The sequence below is a fragment of the Agrilus planipennis genome, unplaced genomic scaffold, assembly GCF_000699045.2.
Source record: "Agrilus planipennis isolate EAB-ADULT unplaced genomic scaffold, Apla_2.0 scaffold8, whole genome shotgun sequence".
NCBI classification, from domain to species: domain Eukaryota; kingdom Metazoa; phylum Arthropoda; class Insecta; order Coleoptera; family Buprestidae; genus Agrilus; species Agrilus planipennis.
The window spans coordinates 940,185-960,256 of record NW_020442461.1 but is presented as its reverse complement, the minus strand read 5'-3'; the positions used below and the strand labels follow the sequence as shown (position 1 = coordinate 960,256).

Genomic DNA, 20,072 nt, shown 5'->3' with positions numbered 1-20,072 from the left:
GATTTTCCTGCTTTTCCATTTTTACGAAAACCACAGAGGCGTCTTGTTCAGCGTGCTGTCAAACCTACACTAGCAAGGAGATCGGGCTGAAACTATAGCTACAAGCTATCCAAGGATGGTACTATAGAATGTCACCTCAAGGTAGGCCTAGTGGCGTCATCTCTTGGTTAGGCCGGAAACTTATCAATCCACCCTCGTATCTGACTTCCTAGGTATCTAAAATCAGCCACTTGTTCTAATATTTCGTCTCCTATCTTTATATTCGCTCTTTCCCTACTTTTTCTTCCCTTGCATACCATTATTTTAGTTTTACTTATGATAATAACTAAAGATAGTGTGACAATTTACGTAAACATCTAAAATATTTTCGGTCGAAGAAATGTTGAGCCGTTTGGGATTTCCCAGGGCATTGCGATGAGGTTTCGGCAAATGACGCTAAGAAACCCCAAGTCAGCTTCAACAATTTATTATGCGTTTTATTAACCCAGTTCAGTAATTTCCTGGACGTGCTCTTGATGGAGTCTTATCGTTGAAGTTGTAAGTAACAAGTTGGGACTTAACAGGCCAGTAGAATTTATAGGCAACTGATCTGAAAAGACCCAAATTATCACACATTTGGACAACAGCAGGTTGTGGATTTTTCTCCTTAAAATACTGCAACGTAATTCCTACACATCTCTAAACAGCTTTTAATTGATTATTATTAATTATAACTACGATACATACATGCCATTCTAGCTTTACGAGTAACAGTAGAGAAAACGATAGAAAAAGGAAAGAATGCGTACATAGGATTGGTAGATTTAGAGAAAGCTTTTGACAATGTTAAATGGGACAAGATGTTAAATATACTTAAAAATGTAGGGATGAGTTACAAAGATAGAAGAGTGATACTTAGTTTGTATGTATGTTTAGAGCACGGAGTTGTACGGGTGCGAAACATGGACAGTGGGCGCGGCGGAAAAGGTTAGGTTATTAAAAGGTTAGAAGCGTTCGAAATGTGGTGTTATAGGCGAATCATGAGGATAACGTGGGTAGAAAGGTTAGAAATGAAGAGGTATTGGAAGGAATAGGAGGACAGAGGACTCTATGGAAGTCAATAAAAAATAGGCGAGCTAGGTTGCTAGGACACCTTCTCAGGCATGAAGGTCTAGTGAGAGACATATTAGAGGCAGAAACAGGAGTTAGAGGGGTAGAGGTAGACCTAGATTAGATTACTGTTCGCAAATAGTTAAGGATGTGGGCTGTTCTAGTTTTAGGGAAATGCGAAGTTTAGCTCAGGATAGGAAAAAGTGGAGGTGCGTGTCCAACCAGTCTTAGGACTGACGACCTTATGATGATGATGACGATACATACAACAGGAGGTCGTTTTTTAAATGCATTTGAAGTTATTGTATGTGACAATTATCAAAGGATTCAGGTTGATTTGACTCATGGCCTTTATTAATATTAATAGCAACATTAATAAACTAATGTAAAGTGTTCACAATAAAATTGTCTCACAAAATCATCAGCTATAAAGCACTTCCATTTCTTCCTATCTTCAGCCAATCGTACCATCCCTAACTGTTTGTAAACAGTAATTTAATCTATGTCTACCTCCGCTCTTAACTCCTGTTTCTGCTTATTTATTTGTTATTCCTTGTTTTATATCTCTTAATATCGAAATCAACAATTTCTTCTAACTTTTTATCCCCAATTAGCTGCAATCCTACTTTTACGTCCCTTGCACACATCCCAATATTTTTGTTTTATTTTTATCAATTTTCGTGGCGTACTCATAATATTAAATGTAATGTTTCGGAAATTATTTTGAAGTTCTAGAAATGGTACTCTACCTAAACTTTGTCTTTATTTCTTCGAAAGTTTGATAGTTTTTTTGAGAAAGTCTTAATTAAATAAATAAATTATATGATAGACCAAAAATATTACACCACTGAAAAATCTATAATGTAATTGATTTAGATGACGAAAATCACTGTAAAAATAAGATAATGTCCCTGACATTTATAGTTTAAAATTGTTGACTTTTGTCCTTTGGCAGGAAGAAATAGAACTGTAAAAACATAGATATAACAGTGAACTGATGAAAAACAACTATTATAAGGTATATGAAATTCTATGACATTGTTAGTTACTTAATAGCGGATTATTATGCAATATTAATTTGAAATAATTTTTTCGATTTTTTATTTACCCACTCAAAGTTTTAGATGACATAATAAATCGTTTAGTTATGAATTGCTAATGGTATTTCTTACGTACAATTTTGGAAACATCCTTGTTGCGCATGTTCGTCAAAGATCCTCGATATAAAAGAACTTCAATCGCTCCAGGAACTGCAGTAAAAAGCCGTCACTTCACACAAAATTAATCAGATTTTTTTTCATTACGTGCAGCTACTTACAAATAAATAAACAAAACACTTAACCAACCCAACGCAGGTGTTCTCGCCGTTCGTATCGGAACCTAATTAAAAACTGTTTTACTATTATAATTGTACCTGATTTAGTTAATTATTATTAACACACGAATTATACATATATATATATACACACACTTGCGTATGTATATAACGATAATTAATACTGCAACTTTTCTTACTTTCTGTATTATTGTTGTTGCGTTCTTGTTATAATTATGTCGCATTATATATATATATGTCGTTTTACAACAAGTTTGCAAGAAGAACTTAAACTACCAACGGTTTGGAGTTCGCGGATAGAGTAAGCCAATGGCTAAGATCAAGGTGTCGGCCTGTGCGTGTGTTCGAGAACTAGTCCACACTCCCGCTACTGTGAAGTCCAACTATTACCCCGGCACAATAATTTCAGATCACTGACCATTGTAATTCGTCGTGTAGTAATACTTAATTACTGCACGCTTATCACTGCTGCTTAATCGGATTGCATTTATAAATGGTGCTTTTCGATATGGGACGTTATGTAGGTACCAATTTTAAAAGTTGACTCAACAATTTATGTACAGTTATTTAGTCCAGCCATTCCCTCCACAAAATCTTCCTCAATCCTATCACAAATCTTGACTCTTCTGCTTTCCTCATACCTTCTCCCCTTATCATTTCCCTGCTTTTGTTCTTTGCCAATTTCCCTGTGCTGATGCCTTCTCTAAATCACTCCTTCACCATCTCTTAATTGATTTTTAATATCGTCTCTATTTCCAATACCTTCTTTCTCTATATTTCCTTCTTGATATCCTCTTCTTCCAGCCTCCTCAATATCTCTCTCTTGCTATCGCTTTTGTTGCTTTTTCTCACATTGTTCCACATTCAGCCTCCCTTCTTAGTACATCCCCATACACTCACTTCCTGTCTTAAATTTTGCAGCACATTTATTTCCCTGTCTCGTTCTAAATAAGTTAGCACTCAATCCCCTTGCCAGTCTTTCCAAAAAATCTTATCTTAAATTCTCTCCATTATCATCTCCCTATATCTATTACCTGCTGCATCAATTGCTCTATACTGATCCCTTCCCTAAATCACTCCTTCACTTGATCCTGATTGATTTTTTGTATATTCAAAATCCTCTCCCTTTCTGTACCATATCTACTATTCGTCCATATTTCCAGTACCTTCTTTCTCTGTATTTCCTTCTTGATATCCTCTTCTTCCAGCCTCCTCAATATCTCTCTCTTGCTATCGCTTTTGTTGCTTCTTCTCACATTGTTCCACATTCAGCCTCCCTGCTTAGTACAACCCCATACACTCACTTCCTGTCTTAAATTTTACTACATATATTTTCCCTCCTTCGTTGTAAATATTTTAGTACCCAATACACTTGCCAGTCCCTCACAAAGTTTCTGTCACTCCACCACATATCTTGACTCCTGTATTTATCTTAGATCTTCTCTGTTATCATCTCCCTGCATGTATTACCTGTTGCATCAATTGCCCTATACTGATCCCTTCCCTAAACCACTCCTTCACCAGATCCTGGTTGATTTTTTGTATATTCAAAATCATCTCCCTTTCTGTACCACCTCTACTTTTCGGCCATATTTCCAGTACCTTCTTTCTCTGTATTTCCTTCTTGATATCCTCTTCTTCCAGCCTCCTCAATATCTCTCTCTTGCTATCGCTTTTGTTGCTTCTTCTCACATTGTTCCACATTCAGCCTCCCTGCTTAGTACAACCCCATACACTCACTTCCTGTCTTAAATTTTACTACATATATTTTCCCTCCTTCGTTGTAAATATTTTAGTACCCAATACACTTGCCAGTCCCTCACAAAGTTTCTGTCACTTCACCACATATCTTGACTCTTGTATTTATCTTAGATCTTCTCTGTTATCATCTTCCTGCATCTATCACCTCCTGCATCAATTGCCCTATACTGATCCCTTCCCTAAACCACGGCTTCATCTGATCCTAATTGATTTTTAGTATCTTCAAAATCCTCTCCATCTCTCTGTCACATTTACTTTTCATCTCTATTTCCAATATCTTCTTCCTTCATGTTTCCTTCCTGGTATCCACTTCTTCCAGCCTCCTCAATCTCTCCTCACATCTTACTATCGCTTTTATTGCTTCTTCTCATATTGTTCCACATTCAGTCTTCTTTCTTAGTACATCTCCTACACTCACTCCCTGTTTTAAATTTTACTGTACATTTATTTCCCTTCCTCGTTCTAAATACCTTAGCACCCAATCCCCTCGTTTCCTCACAAAATCTCAGTCAGACCCATCTCAAATCTTGACTCCTGTTTATCTCTGATCTTCTTCCTTCTCATCTCCCTGCATCTGTTCCCCTTCACTGATCTCTTCCTTAAATCATTCCCTAATTTGCTCCTGACCTATTTTTAATTTCTTACAAGCCTTCTTCTTCTTCAAATTTTATCAACTTTTCGTCCCTATTTCCAATATTTTCTTCCTCTACATTCCTTCTTGATATCCCCTTCTTCCCACCTCTACTCATATTTTCTCCTTTTCTTAAATAATCTGGCGCACTTCTCTCTAATTGAAATTCCCCCTTAATGTATCTTTTGTATAAAACCTCTACCAGCTTCTTTTCCTTCCATTCTCATATTTGAACCCTATAAAGCACTGTACTTCTCGCCATCACATTGAATAACTTCAGTCTCCTACCCCAATCACCTTTACATAATTCATGAACAAGACCAAGTATAGAATAATTCGATGTGGTCTGTATTCCAAGACCAAGTATGTTAGAGACTTTTTTGAAATACTTTTCATCAATGTATTTAGAAGGGAGGCTAGTGAACTGATACAACTGATCCAATTGAAGGGGTAAAATCAAAATACGGTAAACATTATCTCCTACTAGTTCTGCTTTAGGAGAAATTAAAATAATAAACTTTTTCTTTTGTTTGGATGTTGTACGAAGTCATTTTTTTATTTTATTGTTTTAATTGTTTCCAAAGAGGAAACGGATGACTTAAAAAAAAAATGTTTTTGAGAAAATTTTCACCACAAATTTTATGCGGCAATGTAGATAGATACTTATCTAGAGACCGTAACATATCCTGCGTCCTGCGACACAAGCGACATAAACATATGCATACTTACATATATTATATATAAAATAATGTTAACTGTTTTAAGTCAATGAAACAGCATATAACGGTTCAATTTTTTATTAATAATAATCTATGTATATATGCGCCGTTCTCATTCTCAGATACCTTCAAAGGTTACGTTACATACATACACACACACATACATACATACACAAACATAAATATGTTCATAAACGATTAAAGAAATTATTACGATAAAAATATCTAAAAATCTCAAAAATGAGTAATTCTATTCTAAAAAACTTTTTAGTCGACGAGAGATGGAGTAGATATACATATAAGTCTCGAACACTTATATTATTAATTTTTTATGAATTCGTCTCCATTTTTAACATATCCAAACAACATGGCGTCCTTTAATAATAACGTACTTACGTATAGTAATATCGGACTTATTTGTTACGGGTGAAACTACACGATGCCATCGTCTTGTTGCTGAACTTAATATCGTTTAATGAACTATAACATACATGCCTACATGTTCTACCACATCTTGTCTGCTCGATACCTCATATAATAGTAATATTACTTGGAATACCTCTCGCGTTTATTTGTAAGGAATTCGGTTTTTGCATAAATGAAAAGTTTTACGGAGAATACTCCTCCTATATCAGATTTGTATATTAACAAGAAGCTGAACGGTTAATAAGGGGCTTAAAAAGGAAAAGAAACGAAACACGGATCACAAAAGACGGGAGGGGGTTCCTGGGGCGCATACCAACAAACCCCCTCGCTCCCCACACCGTAAAAATTAAAGAGCGACGTTAATAAAGTAGTCAAACGTAAAGGACTTAAGTTAATCTTATAGATGCTTGGTTATATACGTAATTACATACTACTAGTTGAAATAGAAGATATATATTATGGTTAGGTTGGGTTACATTAGTTTTTTTTTTCATTTTCGATAAATGCGAATGTAGATTCAAGCTAGGAAGAAGTGGGGGTGCGTGTCCAAGGTCTTCATGTTGAAGATCTTAAAATAATGATGAGATTTAGACTTTTTAGTTCCACTGAAATAAATGCGGAAGTTCCGCGTTTGCAAATGCGAATAGTCGCAACATCTCTACCAGGGAGGTCCTCAAAGCCATAAAAGTTGACCTATTAGATCGCAATTTGTTTACTTTAACTTTAACATTTTTCATAGAAGACGTCAAATCACTGTACCGTGTAAATTTTTGTGTCTTCCTGAAAAGGAATTGTTTTAAGTAGGTATTTTAATTATCATTAGAAACCGGCTTTCTTTATAAATGAACTAATTAACGCAATCCGCATCGTTATTGGTTAATAAATCGTACCAATATTAAATTATGTACATATAGCGAGCAGAGAGCAAGCTATGCTGGTCATTTTGTTTTCTATTCGTTTATATACTTACCAGAAAGTTGCCATATTACCTAGATGTGTACGTGTAGCAGTTAGTTATTATAGGCTATAGGTATCGTTCGTTGTTGGACAGCCGCGGACCCGACCGCGGAAACACGAAATAAGAGTAAAGCAAGTAAGCAGCTAGAAACTTGTAACCAGTCCCTATTTTTATTAGCCTTTGAAGAGCAGTAATTATTAAGGCTTCGAGCTCTTCACGGTTGATCTAGCAGCAGGCAGCTCGGCAGGACATAATGTTATCTTCTTGGACATTTTACCTCAAGTCCGACTGCGCGCTTAAAACACGACAACGTATTAGATACATGCATATTGTATACAGTTTAAAAATATGTTTGTATTATATATGTATTTATAAAGACAGACGTGCAGCATTGCCCGTATTCTCAATAGAAATATTATATTAGGTACTAGGTGACCTTTGTACATGCGCCGCAGTGATGCCGCAATACAAAAATATAAACGTGTAAATGGCCGAAAGGTATCGACGGTCGGCTAGCATGCCGCGGGTTTCGAGCTCTGGCCTGTACCTATACTACGCTTTTTTCTTTTTCAAACTTAATTTATCAACAGAAGTTAGTTTCTTATCTAACAATTGATACTTTATTACCATCTCCTGCATTGTCGTTGTTAGTTTCATCAATGATAATTTCCATCTCCCTCCTAGTTGCTTACACAACCCCATAAAACGGTAAACAAAACACACAATTTATTTCAAATATACCATTTACATACATATGTACATGTTAACATCTTATATTACAATAAATCACAACAATATAATAACAAACAATAATATTATCAATAAATACATTATAATTATTTGAAACATTCTAAAATATTCAAAGGACTGTGTTGAATTTTTTCTCGCTTTTTTGGGACTTGTTTGTTGGCTTTGCCCAAGAAGTCCCAAATGCATAAATCTTCGTCTACCCCTGCCGTTCCTAAAACGAACATAAACAGAATATATTACTGACAGGCACGTTGATGTATTTTACAAATTTGATAATAATAAAAACCGCATCTATAAATATAAATAAATAACTGCAATAAGCAACGTGATAGCGTGCTCTAACTGATGCTGACGTGTGACGTAATAAATGAAGTATCGCATGCGCAGTAACATTTGCCCGACTCCACTCTTCTGTTTCACCAACACCTAGCGCAGACTCAGTTCAATCACTTATCGCAGCGCAAGTAATCACTACTTAAAAGAAATTCAAAAGGTAGAGTAAGAAAAGACGTCATGTAGAAGTAGTATTTACGATTAATAACAAATTGAACCAATGTTCGTTCTTAAAAAGTAAAATATTGTGTTGATATGAATAATGCATCAATTAGAGAATTTTATCTTGTTGGGCTAACCATTTTTACATTCTTACTATCCTAATCAATTACAGTCAAACTGTTCTTAATCATTAGGTCGAAAAACCTATTATTGATCTCTTTTTTTCTGCATATTGAGTAGAACACACTTTATTTAATGTGTGTTAAAGAGGAAATGCATGTATACAATTTTCTAATAAAAATAACTATCAGAACTGGTCTGTGCAATGTAACATGAAAATTGTACACAGCTAACTTTATAATGAGTGTCTTGTATTGCTCAAATCGAGTAAAATATAAAATGCTCCAATTAAATATTCATGCTGGACAAGAAACAGTTCGGATTGTGTGTTTTAAGCAGATAGTTAACTGTTATTTTACACATATATTACCTAGTTCTTGAGTGTTCTTGTTCCATATTAAGCAAACAACTCTATCAGAATGATATTTCATACAATCCACTTTTGTATCGAAATCGGAATGGACGGCAATCTCACAGTCGTATTTGTTATCCTCTTTGCAGAAATAGTAACTTACCTAACGATAAATAGAAAAGTGAATCTATTAAATTATTAAACATTAAATTATAGAAGTGAACTGTTGGGTACAGATGTTTCGTTGGCGACTGCGGCTGACATCTTTAGTAGTACTGCGTTAACAATGTGGGCGAAGGCTAAACTACGAACCTTTAGCTAAAATCTTCAGTTAATCATGTGGGCGAACCTTTTACCTCGAAGCCAGGGTTGAGATCTGCGTTACTTCGAAGTTTACATTGACAATACCTCGAAAGTTCGGCTAAGATCTTCAGTAGTACTACGTTGACAATGTGTGCGAACGTTGTACCTCGAAATCTTAGCTGACATCTTCAGTGGTACTGCGTTAATCATGTGGGCGAACGTATTACCTAGAAGTCACGGCTGAGATATGCGGTGACAACAGCTCGAAGTTTCAGCTGACACCCTGTGTGGCATTGCGTTAAAGATGCGGCGGAAGATTATATCTCGAAGTCTTAACTGACATCTTCAGCGGTACTGCGTTAATTATGTGGGCGAAGATTCTGGCTGACATCTACATTGACAAAACCTCGAAGATTGCGTTGACAACACCTCGAAGGTTCGGCTGATATCTTCAGTGGTATTGCATTGACAGTGTGGGTGAGGGTTATACCTCGATGTCTCAGCTGACATCTTCAGTGGAACTGCGTTAAAAATTAAGGAGAAGATTATACCACGAAGTCTCAGCTGACATCTTCAGTGGAACTGCGTTAATTATGTGGGCGAAGATTCTGGCTGACATCTACACTGACAAAACCTCGAAGTTTGCGTTGTCAACATCTCGAAGGTTCGGCTCATATCTTCAGTGGTATTGCATTGACAATGTGGGTGAAGGTTATACCTCGATGTCTCAGTTGACATCTTCAATGGAACTGCGTTAACTATGCGTGAGAAGGTTTTTTACCTCGAAGTCACTGCTAACATTTGAGTTAACAACACCTCGAAGTTTCAGCTGACACCCTAAGTGGTACTGCGTTAAATAAGCGGGAATACCTCGAAGTTTGCGTTGATAACACCTAGAAAGATCGTCTCAGCTGACATCTTCAGTGGAACTGCGTTAAAAATTAAGGAGAAGATTATACCACGAAGTCTCAGCTGACATCTTCAGTGGAACTGCGTTAATTATGTGGGCGAAGATTCTGGCTGACATCTACACTGACAAAACCTCGAAGTTTGCGTTGTCAACATCTCGAAGGTTCGGCTCATATCTTCAGTGGTATTGCATTGACAATGTGGGTGAAGGTTATACCTCGATGTCTCAGTTGACATCTTCAATGGAACTGCGTTAACTATGCGTGAGAAGGTTTTTTACCTCGAAGTCACTGCTAACATTTGAGTTAACAACACCTCGAAGTTTCAGCTGACACCCTAAGTGGTACTGCGTTAAATAAGCGGGAATACCTCGAAGTTTGCGTTGATAACACCTAGAAAGATCGCCTGATATTTTCAGTGATATTGCATTGACTATGTGGGCGAAGGTTAAACCTCGTTGTCTCAGCTGACATCTTCAGTGGAACTGCGTTAAAAATATGGGGGAAGATTATATCTCGAAGTTTTGAGAAGAGAAGATTTACATTTTTATTATGCTTCTGTAAAGATGTGGAAGAAGCCTTCGAGTGGCAAAAAATGTGCTTGTCTAACAAATTATGATTTATTTATTAATAAATATGTAATAGTATACATACCACTAATTCTCCAGAAAAAGGACAAAAACTTAGAGCATCGATAAAGGTTCCTCGAGGAAAATCCTTACGAGCAATGTAGTTTTCTACTAGTACGTTAAACAAAATCAACGAACTTTTACATTTCCTGTAATCGACATCACACAATCCCAGAACGAGGAAGGGTTCCCGCGTTGGGTGAAAGCTAAGACCCTGCAATGAACACTTTGTACTTGCACTTATTTGGTAACTGTCAGCTTCTCACTGAAGTATACGAATAATACGGTTTTGAATGCGGTGTCAATCAAATATTCATAAAAAACAAAAAAGCGCTCGTTGAAAGGCTAGGAGCTGGAAGGTATCTAGTAGGCTTTAAGAGCTGATAAATATGTAAAAAAGTATATAGAATCTCATGATGCCTACGGTTTTCGAGTGCGGTGTCAACTAGATACCTTCCGGTGTCAGTATTACGAAAACATGTAAAATATTGAAACATAAAAAGGCGCTCGTTAAAAAGCTAGAAGATGGAAGGTATTTAGTAAGCATTAAGAGGTGATAAATATGTAAAAATGTATGCAGAATCTCATGGTACCTATGGTTTTCGAGTGCGGTGCCAAATTGATACTTTCCGGTGTCTGTATTACTAAAATGGTTAAAACATCGAAACATAAAAATGAGCTCGTTATATTTTTAGGAGAAAGATGGTAATTACTTACTTTTAAAAAGTGATATTCATTAAAAAAGATGCGCAGCATTTGATGGTCCCAATGGTTTTTAAGTGCTGTTTTAAAATACTTATACTTTTTAGTTAAATAACGGTCTATTTTAAACAGTCCCGGCGCCTCCACCAAAATTTAGGGTAATTTTTTTGTAAATGTTTGCTAGCAACGTTTATGTATATTAAATTATTCATAAATGGTTTATATTCGGCATTAGAATGATAGTTTATATAAAGATTAACTGAACGTTTAAATTAGTAACTAAATGCTTTTTTAACAATAAAAAGCGTATTATAATAAGTATGTAAAAGTAATCCTACCTTAACATTTACCGAAATGTATAATTTAATAATTTCCGAAAGTTGTGCTAGGTTCCAAATTCGAACGTAATTATCCAGACCGGAAGTAACTAAGTAAGTTTCGTTACAAGAAATATCCACGTAGGTTATGAACTTTGAATGGGCCATAATTTGTCGAAGGAGCGACAGTCTTTTGGTCCACAGGGTCATATAACCGCGCGAGCATGTGGAAATTAATTTATTCGCTTTCGTCCAAACGAGGCAGGTGATGTAGCAGTATGTTGGACAGCAAACACAAGTGACTTCTACTTCTTTCTGAAATATCATAAAAAGAAATTGAATCACTGCTTGTTTCTTGATTTATTTATGCTGTTGATGGTACCTTTTCCTGTTGTACGTTCCAAATAGCAATTTTGGACATTTTTAAACCCATAGCCAACCGCGTTCCTGTATTATTCCATTTTATGCAATTGTTTACTCTTTTACCAGTTTCTGTTATTTTAAATGCGTTTTGTATATTTTCATGCCACACGTAGACTTCGTGTTCGTGAATGCACGCCAGGTCGCCGTTTTTACTCCAGTCCATCTTCGAAAAGGCTTAAAGTAAATATTAAGAGAACCGTTAATTATCTGTACCAAGCGCCATCTAACGAATTAGCTCAGAAGTACAACGACTAAATACGATAATATTCCAACAGATGGCGTTAAGATGACAATCAATATTAAAATTGTTAACTTTTCACATACTTATATCAAATTCTATACCAGGCATGTCCAGTATCGTTACTGGTTTGCCAATAACCGGTTTTTTTCTCGGTTTAACTGGCCACAATTGGTTAGGTACAATGCCATATTTTGGAGAAGAATGGGCACCGTCTGAAAATTTTAGCACATCTTTCCTGTTTAATCCAAACATACAAGACCACAATCTACAATAAAATAAACTAAAAAGTATTAAATATTTTAGGCAGCATTGGAATTAAAAATACAATGGGAGTACATATAATAATAACAATTTTATCGTTAATGTTTTGGTGTGACATCTTGTATATAAATGAGTGTCTTGTAGGTAATGTTCATTTTATTTAATTTAATTAATTATTACGTTTGTGTGTAGATTCGTTTTTGCCAATCGCTCTTTGTACCACTTCCATTTTCGTAATTTTGAGTTGATGAACTAACAAGATAGTTAGATAGGTCCATATCTTTCCCCCTTCGACGAGGGATGAACCTATCTGCTGTGCTTGAACTGTTCTTCATCTGGAATACAAAATTATCGTTCACTTATCCTGTACACAGAACAACAACTGGGATGTATTTAAATCAATTGTTTTAGCAAGTGGTAGGTAACACAAGCTTATTTTTTATACAACAGACAAATATCTAGTTTTCGTTAATGCGTTTACCTTAATTTATTACTCTTATCAATTTAATACACAACTGGTACACTTTAAAAGATGTTAAAATTAATTAAAAGGTTACATTAATAACAAGACGAATCTCCTGTTTGAAATACTATTATCTATCTCGTCCTTGTATGGAGAAAAAAAATTGATAATGATATTTCTTGTCTATTTTTAATCTATCATCCGTTATTTTTGTATAAATATCTATTCAATGCAATATAGAAACTGATTTAAAATTAATCTTCCTAACATTTTAATAAAAATTCATTTAAATTATATAGGGATTTCTTGAAAATTAATAGACTATCATTTCTTATCATTACAATTTATTTGTCCAAAAATTAAAAATGAGAATGCACCACTAGAACAAAAAAAATCCGAATAAGTTTTTATAAAAAATCGCTAAATCCATATATTTGTAGTCTCTTTGTATAAACAAATAAAACGGCCGTTATAAGTTTAATAGCACTTGCTAAAATACATAAAATATTGATACATGAAGTTTTACTAAAACATGTAAAATATTGAAACATAAAAAGGCGCTCGTGGAAGGGCTAGGAGACAGAAGGTATTTAGTAAGCTTTAAGAGGTGATAAATACGTAAAAAAGTACATAGAATCTCATGGTGCCTACGGATTTCGAGTGCGGTGTCAACCATTTACCTTTCGGTGTCAGTATTACTAAAATAAGTAAAATATTGAAACATAGAAAGGCGCTCGTGGAAAGGCTAGGAGATGGAAGGTATTTAGTAAGTTTTAATAGGTGATAAATACGTAAAAAAAGTACATAGAATCTCATGGTGCCTACGGTTTTCGAGTGCGGTGTCAGCTAGATACCTTGCGGTATGTTACTAAAATATTGAAACATAAAAAAGCTGTCGTTACATCCTTAGGATAAAAAAAGTTGTCACTTAGGTTTAAAAAGTGATAATCATTAAAAAAGATGCGCAGCATTTGATGGTCCCAATGGTTTTTAAACGGTCGCGGCGCCTCCACCAAACTTTTGGGTAAAGTTTTTTTGGTAAATGTTTTCTGGCAACGTTTATGTATATTGAATTATTCATAAATTGATAGTTAATATTCGACATTAGAACGGTAGTTTACATAATTATTAACTAAACAGTTTAAATTAGTAACTTAATGCTTTTTTAACAGTGGAGGCGTATGTTTAATAATATCCCTTTTTAATAAACTTTACTGTATGTCTATAAAATTGTTGCTAATCATTTAAATATTTCTACGTAATATTTTGTTTTTTTTTAAGGATTTGTACTGAGTTTCACGTAGAAAAGTTATTTTATTATTTTCTTTGTACTTTTTATTGAGTTGTAATATTTGCTGTATGTTGGGTTGCCTATGTATTATATATAAGTTTTAGTTTAATTGTAAAAAATATTAAATTAGTGCTCTTAAGTGCCTTTGAGTGAAATATATATAATTTAGAGGTGAAAATTTATCATTCTACTTTAATTAAGCCTAACTTTGAGCTGAATTATGGTATTTATTGTGAATTATCCTGGCGCCTTCGCACAGATTTTCAGTATTTTTAATAATTGTTGATAACGTTTGTTTATGTTTATGAATGCCTTATTTTCGCTATTGAAACGACAAAAATCACTTAGAACTTCACGGTACAAATAGTTTTGTTTTAATGGAATTTAAATAGAAAGTCAGATCTTGTTCTATCAGTTTTATTAATTATTTAGATATTTTCTTACGGTGCTTGCATTTATTCTAACAATCTCTTAAATATTTTTCATAGTATATAATATATATTTGAATTAATCTGTTTTTCCATAATAACCAGTGTTAATAATATCGAAAAGTTAACAACCTATTCTACGTTTCTATGTCATCCTGATCAACAATTTCGAAGTCCTTTCCAGTACTAGACCTCTGGCTCGATTCGCTTTCGCTCTCCGACTGGGTTGCCCCATCGTCCACAGCTTTTCTTTTGCCCTTTCTATAAAATTACAAACGATAAACAACATTGCAGTTTTAAAACTAGTGAGAGCTACCTTTGTCTAAGGCCGGTCTCTGAAGGCAACTGGTCGTCATTAGAAGGTTTTTCATCTTCGGTTTTGTCGTCATTTTCATCGTCTGACTGTTTATCCTTTGATTTGGTGTTCGATGACTGTTTATTAGTATTTTTGTCACCCTTATACTCATACTAAAACATATAAATGATTAACAATCACGATCTAAAAACGAATTAACGTTTTAATTTACTATATAAAGTGGCCAAAAAGATGCAAAAAATCCAACATCTTCAGTAAGATTGGGTAAAATCCATATGTGATGTCTACCCAGAGTAACAAGCCAAACGAAGCAGAAAATAAATACTCGAAGGAAGGCTAGTATTATTATAAATACCAAAAATGCAGCCGCTGCTACACTTAAATAGTAGACACCAAGCCTGTGAAAGAAAATTATAATTTCACAAAAACATAGATGGATTACTTAATGTTACCTGACAGTTGGCGGCCAGAGTGGGAAGAGACATACCCCTATGACTCCTAAAACCATAAGCGTGCCACAAATCCAATAGTAGAACGGAATAGGGTCATAAATCCAAACATAAGCATCTAAACCATCTACAAACCTTTGATCATTATGCATATCTAATCTAATTTTTCTTTTCTTTTTATCCTTTTCCTTCTAAAATAAATAGAAAATGTATTCTTTTTGTAATTTTACATATGTCTACATTTATTCAACTTACATTGCTTTCCTTTTTGCCTTCTGTGTTAGTATTTTCAGCATCCGTTCCAACTTTCTCCTCTTCTCTGATTTGCCCTTTAGTAGTCACGTCTGTTTCCTTTTTCTTGTCGTCTTCAGAATCTCCGTCTTTCTTCTTGGAACTTTTTTTCAATTTCAATTCTTGTTCCGACACAGGAACTTTTCTAGCTCTATGGAAGAATTTATGGAGCAACATCACATTTAAAAACTCGACAATTTCTTCTCTACATGTAAACAATGGTTCATCACCACTTGCCCACTGAGAGCTCATTAAGGCATCAACTGCTTTAGATGCTGCAAATATGGCATATATCAATTGTAATTGTTTTTTAAGGAAAATTAATAATTTACCAGTAAAGTACTCCACATTATGATTTAGAAATTTTGTCTTTTTTATTGGAACATTACTTCTCATCCATTTTGCAATAGACACTTCATCTTTTGAGGGATGTTCTGATGTTGTTTCGTCCAGAGTAGTTATTTCCTATTAACAAAACATTACTGCTTTATATACTTATTTCTCTAAAACTCTTAGCACAATTATGTAACATTATTGAAGGATAAACAAGTAAACTGCTTCTATTAATCAATAAGTTGTTTTGAGATCATCACTTATTTTTGGTAACTTCAATAAACCATAAATTTGTCTAAAATATTTGATAATAAAGTCCTCGTCTATTCGTAAACTTATTTTATCTGGGGATATTGAGGAAATAAGGTAGCCTAAGTAAGTAGACCAAACTGGATAAAAGGTACTTTTATGATCCTATGATAAGAAACGTGTGTAAAAATAAATAATAAATAAACAAAATTATTACAGTTTGTTAAACAATTACCTCCATGTTATTAAATAAATATTAGCAATGAAGACATTAAAAAAACGGTAATTACGTGGTCATTTTTTTAACCTTTTATGTGTGCATAAGTGAAACATATTGTTAGTTGGCAATTATGACCTTTGCTTTTGAAAAAAATTTTTGAAGTTTTACATAAACCAAGCTTTGTGAAATCAACAAAAATTTAAAGAATGCACAAGATATTTTTACCTCTTTTCTTTTCTTTCCTTTTTTTCTATCCGTCATATTTTTCGTGCTTAATTGTAGTTATTGTAGAATAAATCAATAAACCGACACTAAAATCGCAATTTTTAACTAAAACGTAAATATTTAAACCACGCACTTAATACGTACTCGTTCAATTTTTAACAGTTAACAAGCACTACTCATTATTTATAACATTAATTAACAACATTTGCATAACCTTAAATTAAAGAATAAAATTTCCTTTCATACAACCATTGACTTCAAGGTTGATGCCTTATCTATAGTTCCAAGCCATAGATAACTTTCAAGTGTTTCAATTTAGCATATTATTAATCATGTTTTAATGATTTCAGACATTACTTTTAATTTAAATTTGTGTCTTTAATTAAGTAGATAAAGGTAGTTATCAAATAAATAAAAATAATTATTTTTATGCTGTGACAATGGGCACGCTAAAGTAGATGCAATCAGTAGCAATGTTAACTCATAAATATATATGAATGCTCAATTCTATTTGCGGCCGATATAGTTCTTTCTTTTTTTTGTTTATTTATGTACAATATGCAGTAGTTCAACATGAAAGAATGTTTAGAAACAGTTAATATCTGTGTACAAACAGTAATATTTCAAAAATCTGAAGATGGTTGAATAAGCCGAAACGTTTCAAAAAACATAAAGTTGCTTAATTATTTGACCGCCACCCTAGAAAAAACTATATAATTTAAAAGTAACAGTCAGGAATGTAATTTAAATGTTATGTGTAGCTTAGCGTGTCTCTAACCACGTCGTTATTTTTATGATATGCTCTCTCTTGTTTCTCTGTGGTAGTGAGTGACCGTGATGACAGCTGACAGCTGGTGCAGTGACAGTTCTTCAGTCACTGTCGAAGCTTTTGTTAAGTTTAATGTCAGATTATCTACTTAAAAATCGTTTTTAATTGATAAATTTCAAGAAAAACAACTTTTAACTTGGTCACATTATTATAAGTACAATGTACGTATAAATATATTCACAATTTATTAATAAGTGTGACGGGACGTAATATTGTGGTTATGTTTTTCAGCAGGTGCAAGCCTTAATTCTTCCTAAAATTGTCCGTTTAACTAGAAATGAACAGTGATAGTGATACCGAAACATGGTTAAGTAACTGGGAACAACATTGTATCACATCCGTTGACGAACAACCAAATTATGAACAATTACTGATTACAGAAACAGATAATGCACATAGAACAATATGGGCTTCATTTCAGGACTCTGCAACAGCGATTGCACAACTATATAAAGGTATGTGTATGTAGGTATTTATTTATTTACTATTCTTCTGTAAGATGTAATATACCAGTGCTAAAGATTTCTATTAGTAATGATAAAAATCTAAGTGACATTTATGTTCTTTAAGACCGACATTCAAGTGAACCTTCTTCCTTATGGGCTCCATTTCAAACTGCAGCAGGATCGATTACTACCCTTTATAAAGGTAATATTATTATTATTACTGTTTGTCCATTTTTAAAATTATTTACTTTTAGATTCTTGTGATGTCTTGAGAAATACGAGTGAAGTAGCTATTCANCTAAAGATTTCTATTAGTAATGATAAAAATCTAAGTGACATTTATGTTCTTTAAGACCGACATTCAAGTGAACCTTCTTCCTTATGGGCTCCATTTCAAACTGCAGCAGGATCGATTACTACCCTTTATAAAGGTAATATTATTATTATTACTGTTTGTCCATTTTTAAAATTATTTACTTTTAGATTCTTGTGATGTCTTGAGAAATACGAGTGAAGTAGCTATTCAATGTGGTTATCAGAAGAGGAACATAGAACTATTTAATTGGGCAAAGAAGAGGAGACGTCATATAAAGAGGGAAGATCTGTTAGCATATTTAGCTGGTAAACCGGTACAAAAAACAAATAGCCATTATCACCATTCTCTAAGTCATAGGTAATTATAATTTTTGACACAGTTCTGCAATAGATTGTTCATTTATAAATTTATTGTTTTTCCTTATTAGAACGTCGCCTAAGCCTCGAAATTTGTCACCACCTCCAGGTGTAGCTTCACCTGCAAGTATTGGCGATTCTGAATTAAATACGTTTAGGGAAGCACTGGTCCGTTCACCGTCATCAAAACGTCCCAAAGGGTCGGAATTGTGTGCGTTTATTAATGGCGAATTTGCTATACATTGTAAACGTCCTGCAAGTCCATCTGATGTCATAATGGGCAGCCCATCACAACATAAAAGGCCCAAATTAATGTGAAAAAAAAATAGGGAAAAAATTATTAACAGCACATCGTTTTAATCTTTACATTGTAGGCGTGTAAAAAATGTAACAATAATGTTCATTATTAATTTAAATTTAAAAAGAAAGAAAAAAAAACAAGAACCTTAACAAATACTATTCTGTTGTTTAGTTTACTTAATCTTTGAGAGGAAACGTTGTATGTATAAAAAAAATGTGCTTTAGACACGATACCTAATGTATTGGAATTAATTTTTTTTTAATTTATAAGTAGATGTTTTTTCATATAGAGTTATACTACTTTTATCATTTTGTTAAGTAATTAAATGATACCTTTCATTTGATTTAAAAATCGATTTGATTACATTATTTCTGTTTTTTAATACCCTTCTTAGGGTTCATTACCAAAAAACCGTCTTTGCTCATTATCTTTTTAAATTACTTTATTTTCATTAGAAATGCAGTTTTGAAAATACAAAGACGAAAACCAGTGTTGGGTGAAATATTATATAAAGAAAAGATTTTATTTTCTAATTTACCCTCCCCTTTTGATTTACAATCAAAAGTGAGAAATAAATAAACAAAATTATTACAGTTTGTTAAACAATTACCTCCATGTTATTAAATAAATATTAGCAATGAAGACATTAAAAAAACGGTAATTACGTGGTCATTTTTTTAACCTTTTATGTGTGCATAAGTGAAACATATTGTTAGTTGGCAATTATGACCTTTGCTTTTGAAAAAAATTTTTGAAGTTTTACATAAACCAAGCTTTGTGAAATCAACAAAAATTTAAAGAATGCACAAGATATTTTTACCTCTTTTCTTTTCTTTCCTTTTTTTCTATCCGTCATATTTTTCGTGCTTAATTGTAGTTATTGTAGAATAAATCAATAAACCGACACTAAAATCGCAATTTTTAACTAAAACGTAAATATTTAAACCACGCACTTAATACGTACTCGTTCAATTTTTAACAGTTAACAAGCACTACTCATTATTTATAACATTAATTAACAACATTTGCATAACCTTAAATTAAAGAATAAAATTTCCTTTCATACAACCATTGACTTCAAGGTTGATGCCTTATCTATAGTTCCAAGCCATAGATAACTTTCAAGTGTTTCAATTTA

At 33.6% G+C, this 20,072-nt stretch overlaps 3 protein-coding genes across 5 annotated transcripts; 1 reads left to right on the top strand and 2 right to left on the bottom strand.

Annotated features, from left to right (window-relative positions):
* Nucleotides 1-7,702: 7,702 nt before the first annotated feature.
* On the bottom strand, nucleotides 7,703-12,995 carry LOC108736056 (protein cortex-like). Of its 2 annotated transcripts, none has more exons than XM_018468328.1 (8): nucleotides 12,903-12,995; nucleotides 12,602-12,756; nucleotides 12,262-12,425; nucleotides 11,879-12,093; nucleotides 11,518-11,811; nucleotides 10,503-10,691; nucleotides 8,656-8,800; nucleotides 7,703-7,881 (listed from the first exon to the last, which is right to left on the bottom strand). In XM_018468328.1, exons 2-8 carry the CDS (start codon nucleotides 12,754-12,756, stop codon nucleotides 7,757-7,759), a joined length of 1,287 nt encoding a protein of 428 aa, XP_018323830.1. In that variant the 5' UTR covers nucleotides 12,903-12,995; the 3' UTR covers nucleotides 7,703-7,756. The 2 variants fall into 2 exon arrangements, with proteins under 2 accessions (XP_018323830.1, XP_018323829.1); XM_018468327.1 differs by having other exon boundaries at nucleotides 7,705-7,881; nucleotides 12,244-12,425.
* A 1,580-nt stretch (nucleotides 12,996-14,575) lies between these two features.
* LOC108736129 (translocation protein SEC62) lies at nucleotides 14,576-19,998 on the bottom strand. 2 transcript variants are annotated; one of them, XM_018468436.2, is made up of 7 exons: nucleotides 19,755-19,998; nucleotides 15,992-16,124; nucleotides 15,624-15,934; nucleotides 15,372-15,559; nucleotides 15,131-15,317; nucleotides 14,920-15,071; nucleotides 14,576-14,864 (listed from the first exon to the last, which is right to left on the bottom strand). In XM_018468436.2, exons 1-7 carry the CDS (start codon nucleotides 19,788-19,790, stop codon nucleotides 14,741-14,743), a joined length of 1,131 nt encoding a protein of 376 aa, XP_018323938.2. In that variant the 5' UTR covers nucleotides 19,791-19,998; the 3' UTR covers nucleotides 14,576-14,740. The 2 variants fall into 2 exon arrangements, with proteins under 2 accessions (XP_018323938.2, XP_025836554.1); XM_025980769.1 differs by lacking the exon at nucleotides 19,755-19,998 and adding an exon at nucleotides 16,687-16,929.
* LOC108736130 (UPF0472 protein C16orf72 homolog) lies at nucleotides 17,527-19,302 on the top strand. The gene is made up of 5 exons (XM_018468437.2): nucleotides 17,527-17,676; nucleotides 17,747-17,970; nucleotides 18,086-18,163; nucleotides 18,445-18,634; nucleotides 18,705-19,302. Exons 2-5 carry the CDS (start codon nucleotides 17,793-17,795, stop codon nucleotides 18,949-18,951), a joined length of 693 nt encoding a protein of 230 aa, XP_018323939.1. The 5' UTR covers nucleotides 17,527-17,676; nucleotides 17,747-17,792; the 3' UTR covers nucleotides 18,952-19,302.
* Nucleotides 19,999-20,072: the final 74 nt, after the last annotated feature.

Bases quoted from the DNA above. Each gene is read 5' to 3' on its own strand.
- LOC108736130 (XM_018468437.2), top strand. From the start codon at position 17,793: ATGAACAGTGATAGTGATACCGAAACATGGTTAAGTAACTGGGAACAA. The intron at 17,971-18,085 runs GTATGTGTATGT...ATGTTCTTTAAG, and splicing joins GATTGCACAACTATATAAAG to ACCGACATTCAAGTGAACCT. The intron at 18,164-18,444 runs GTAATATTATTA...ATTTACTTTTAG, and splicing joins GATTACTACCCTTTATAAAG to ATTCTTGTGATGTCTTGAGA.
- LOC108736129 (XM_018468436.2), bottom strand. From the start codon at position 19,790: ATGACGGATAGAAAAAAAGGAAAGAAAAGAAAAGAG. The intron at 16,125-19,754 runs GTAAAAATATCT...TTTTGTTAATAG, and splicing joins AAGGAAAGAAAAGAAAAGAG to GAAATAACTACTCTGGACGA. The intron at 15,072-15,130 runs GTAAATTAAAAC...TATATGTTTTAG, and splicing joins CTTTTTGGCCACTTTATATA to TATGAGTATAAGGGTGACAA.
- LOC108736056 (XM_018468327.1), bottom strand. From the start codon at position 12,756: ATGAAGAACAGTTCAAGCACAGCAGATAGGTTCATCCCTCGTCGAAGG. The intron at 10,692-11,517 runs GTAGGATTACTT...TGTTCATTGCAG, and splicing joins ACATTTCGGTAAATGTTAAG to GGTCTTAGCTTTCACCCAAC. The intron at 8,801-10,502 runs GTATGTATACTA...ATTTATCGTTAG, and splicing joins CTTTTTCTGGAGAATTAGTG to GTAAGTTACTATTTCTGCAA.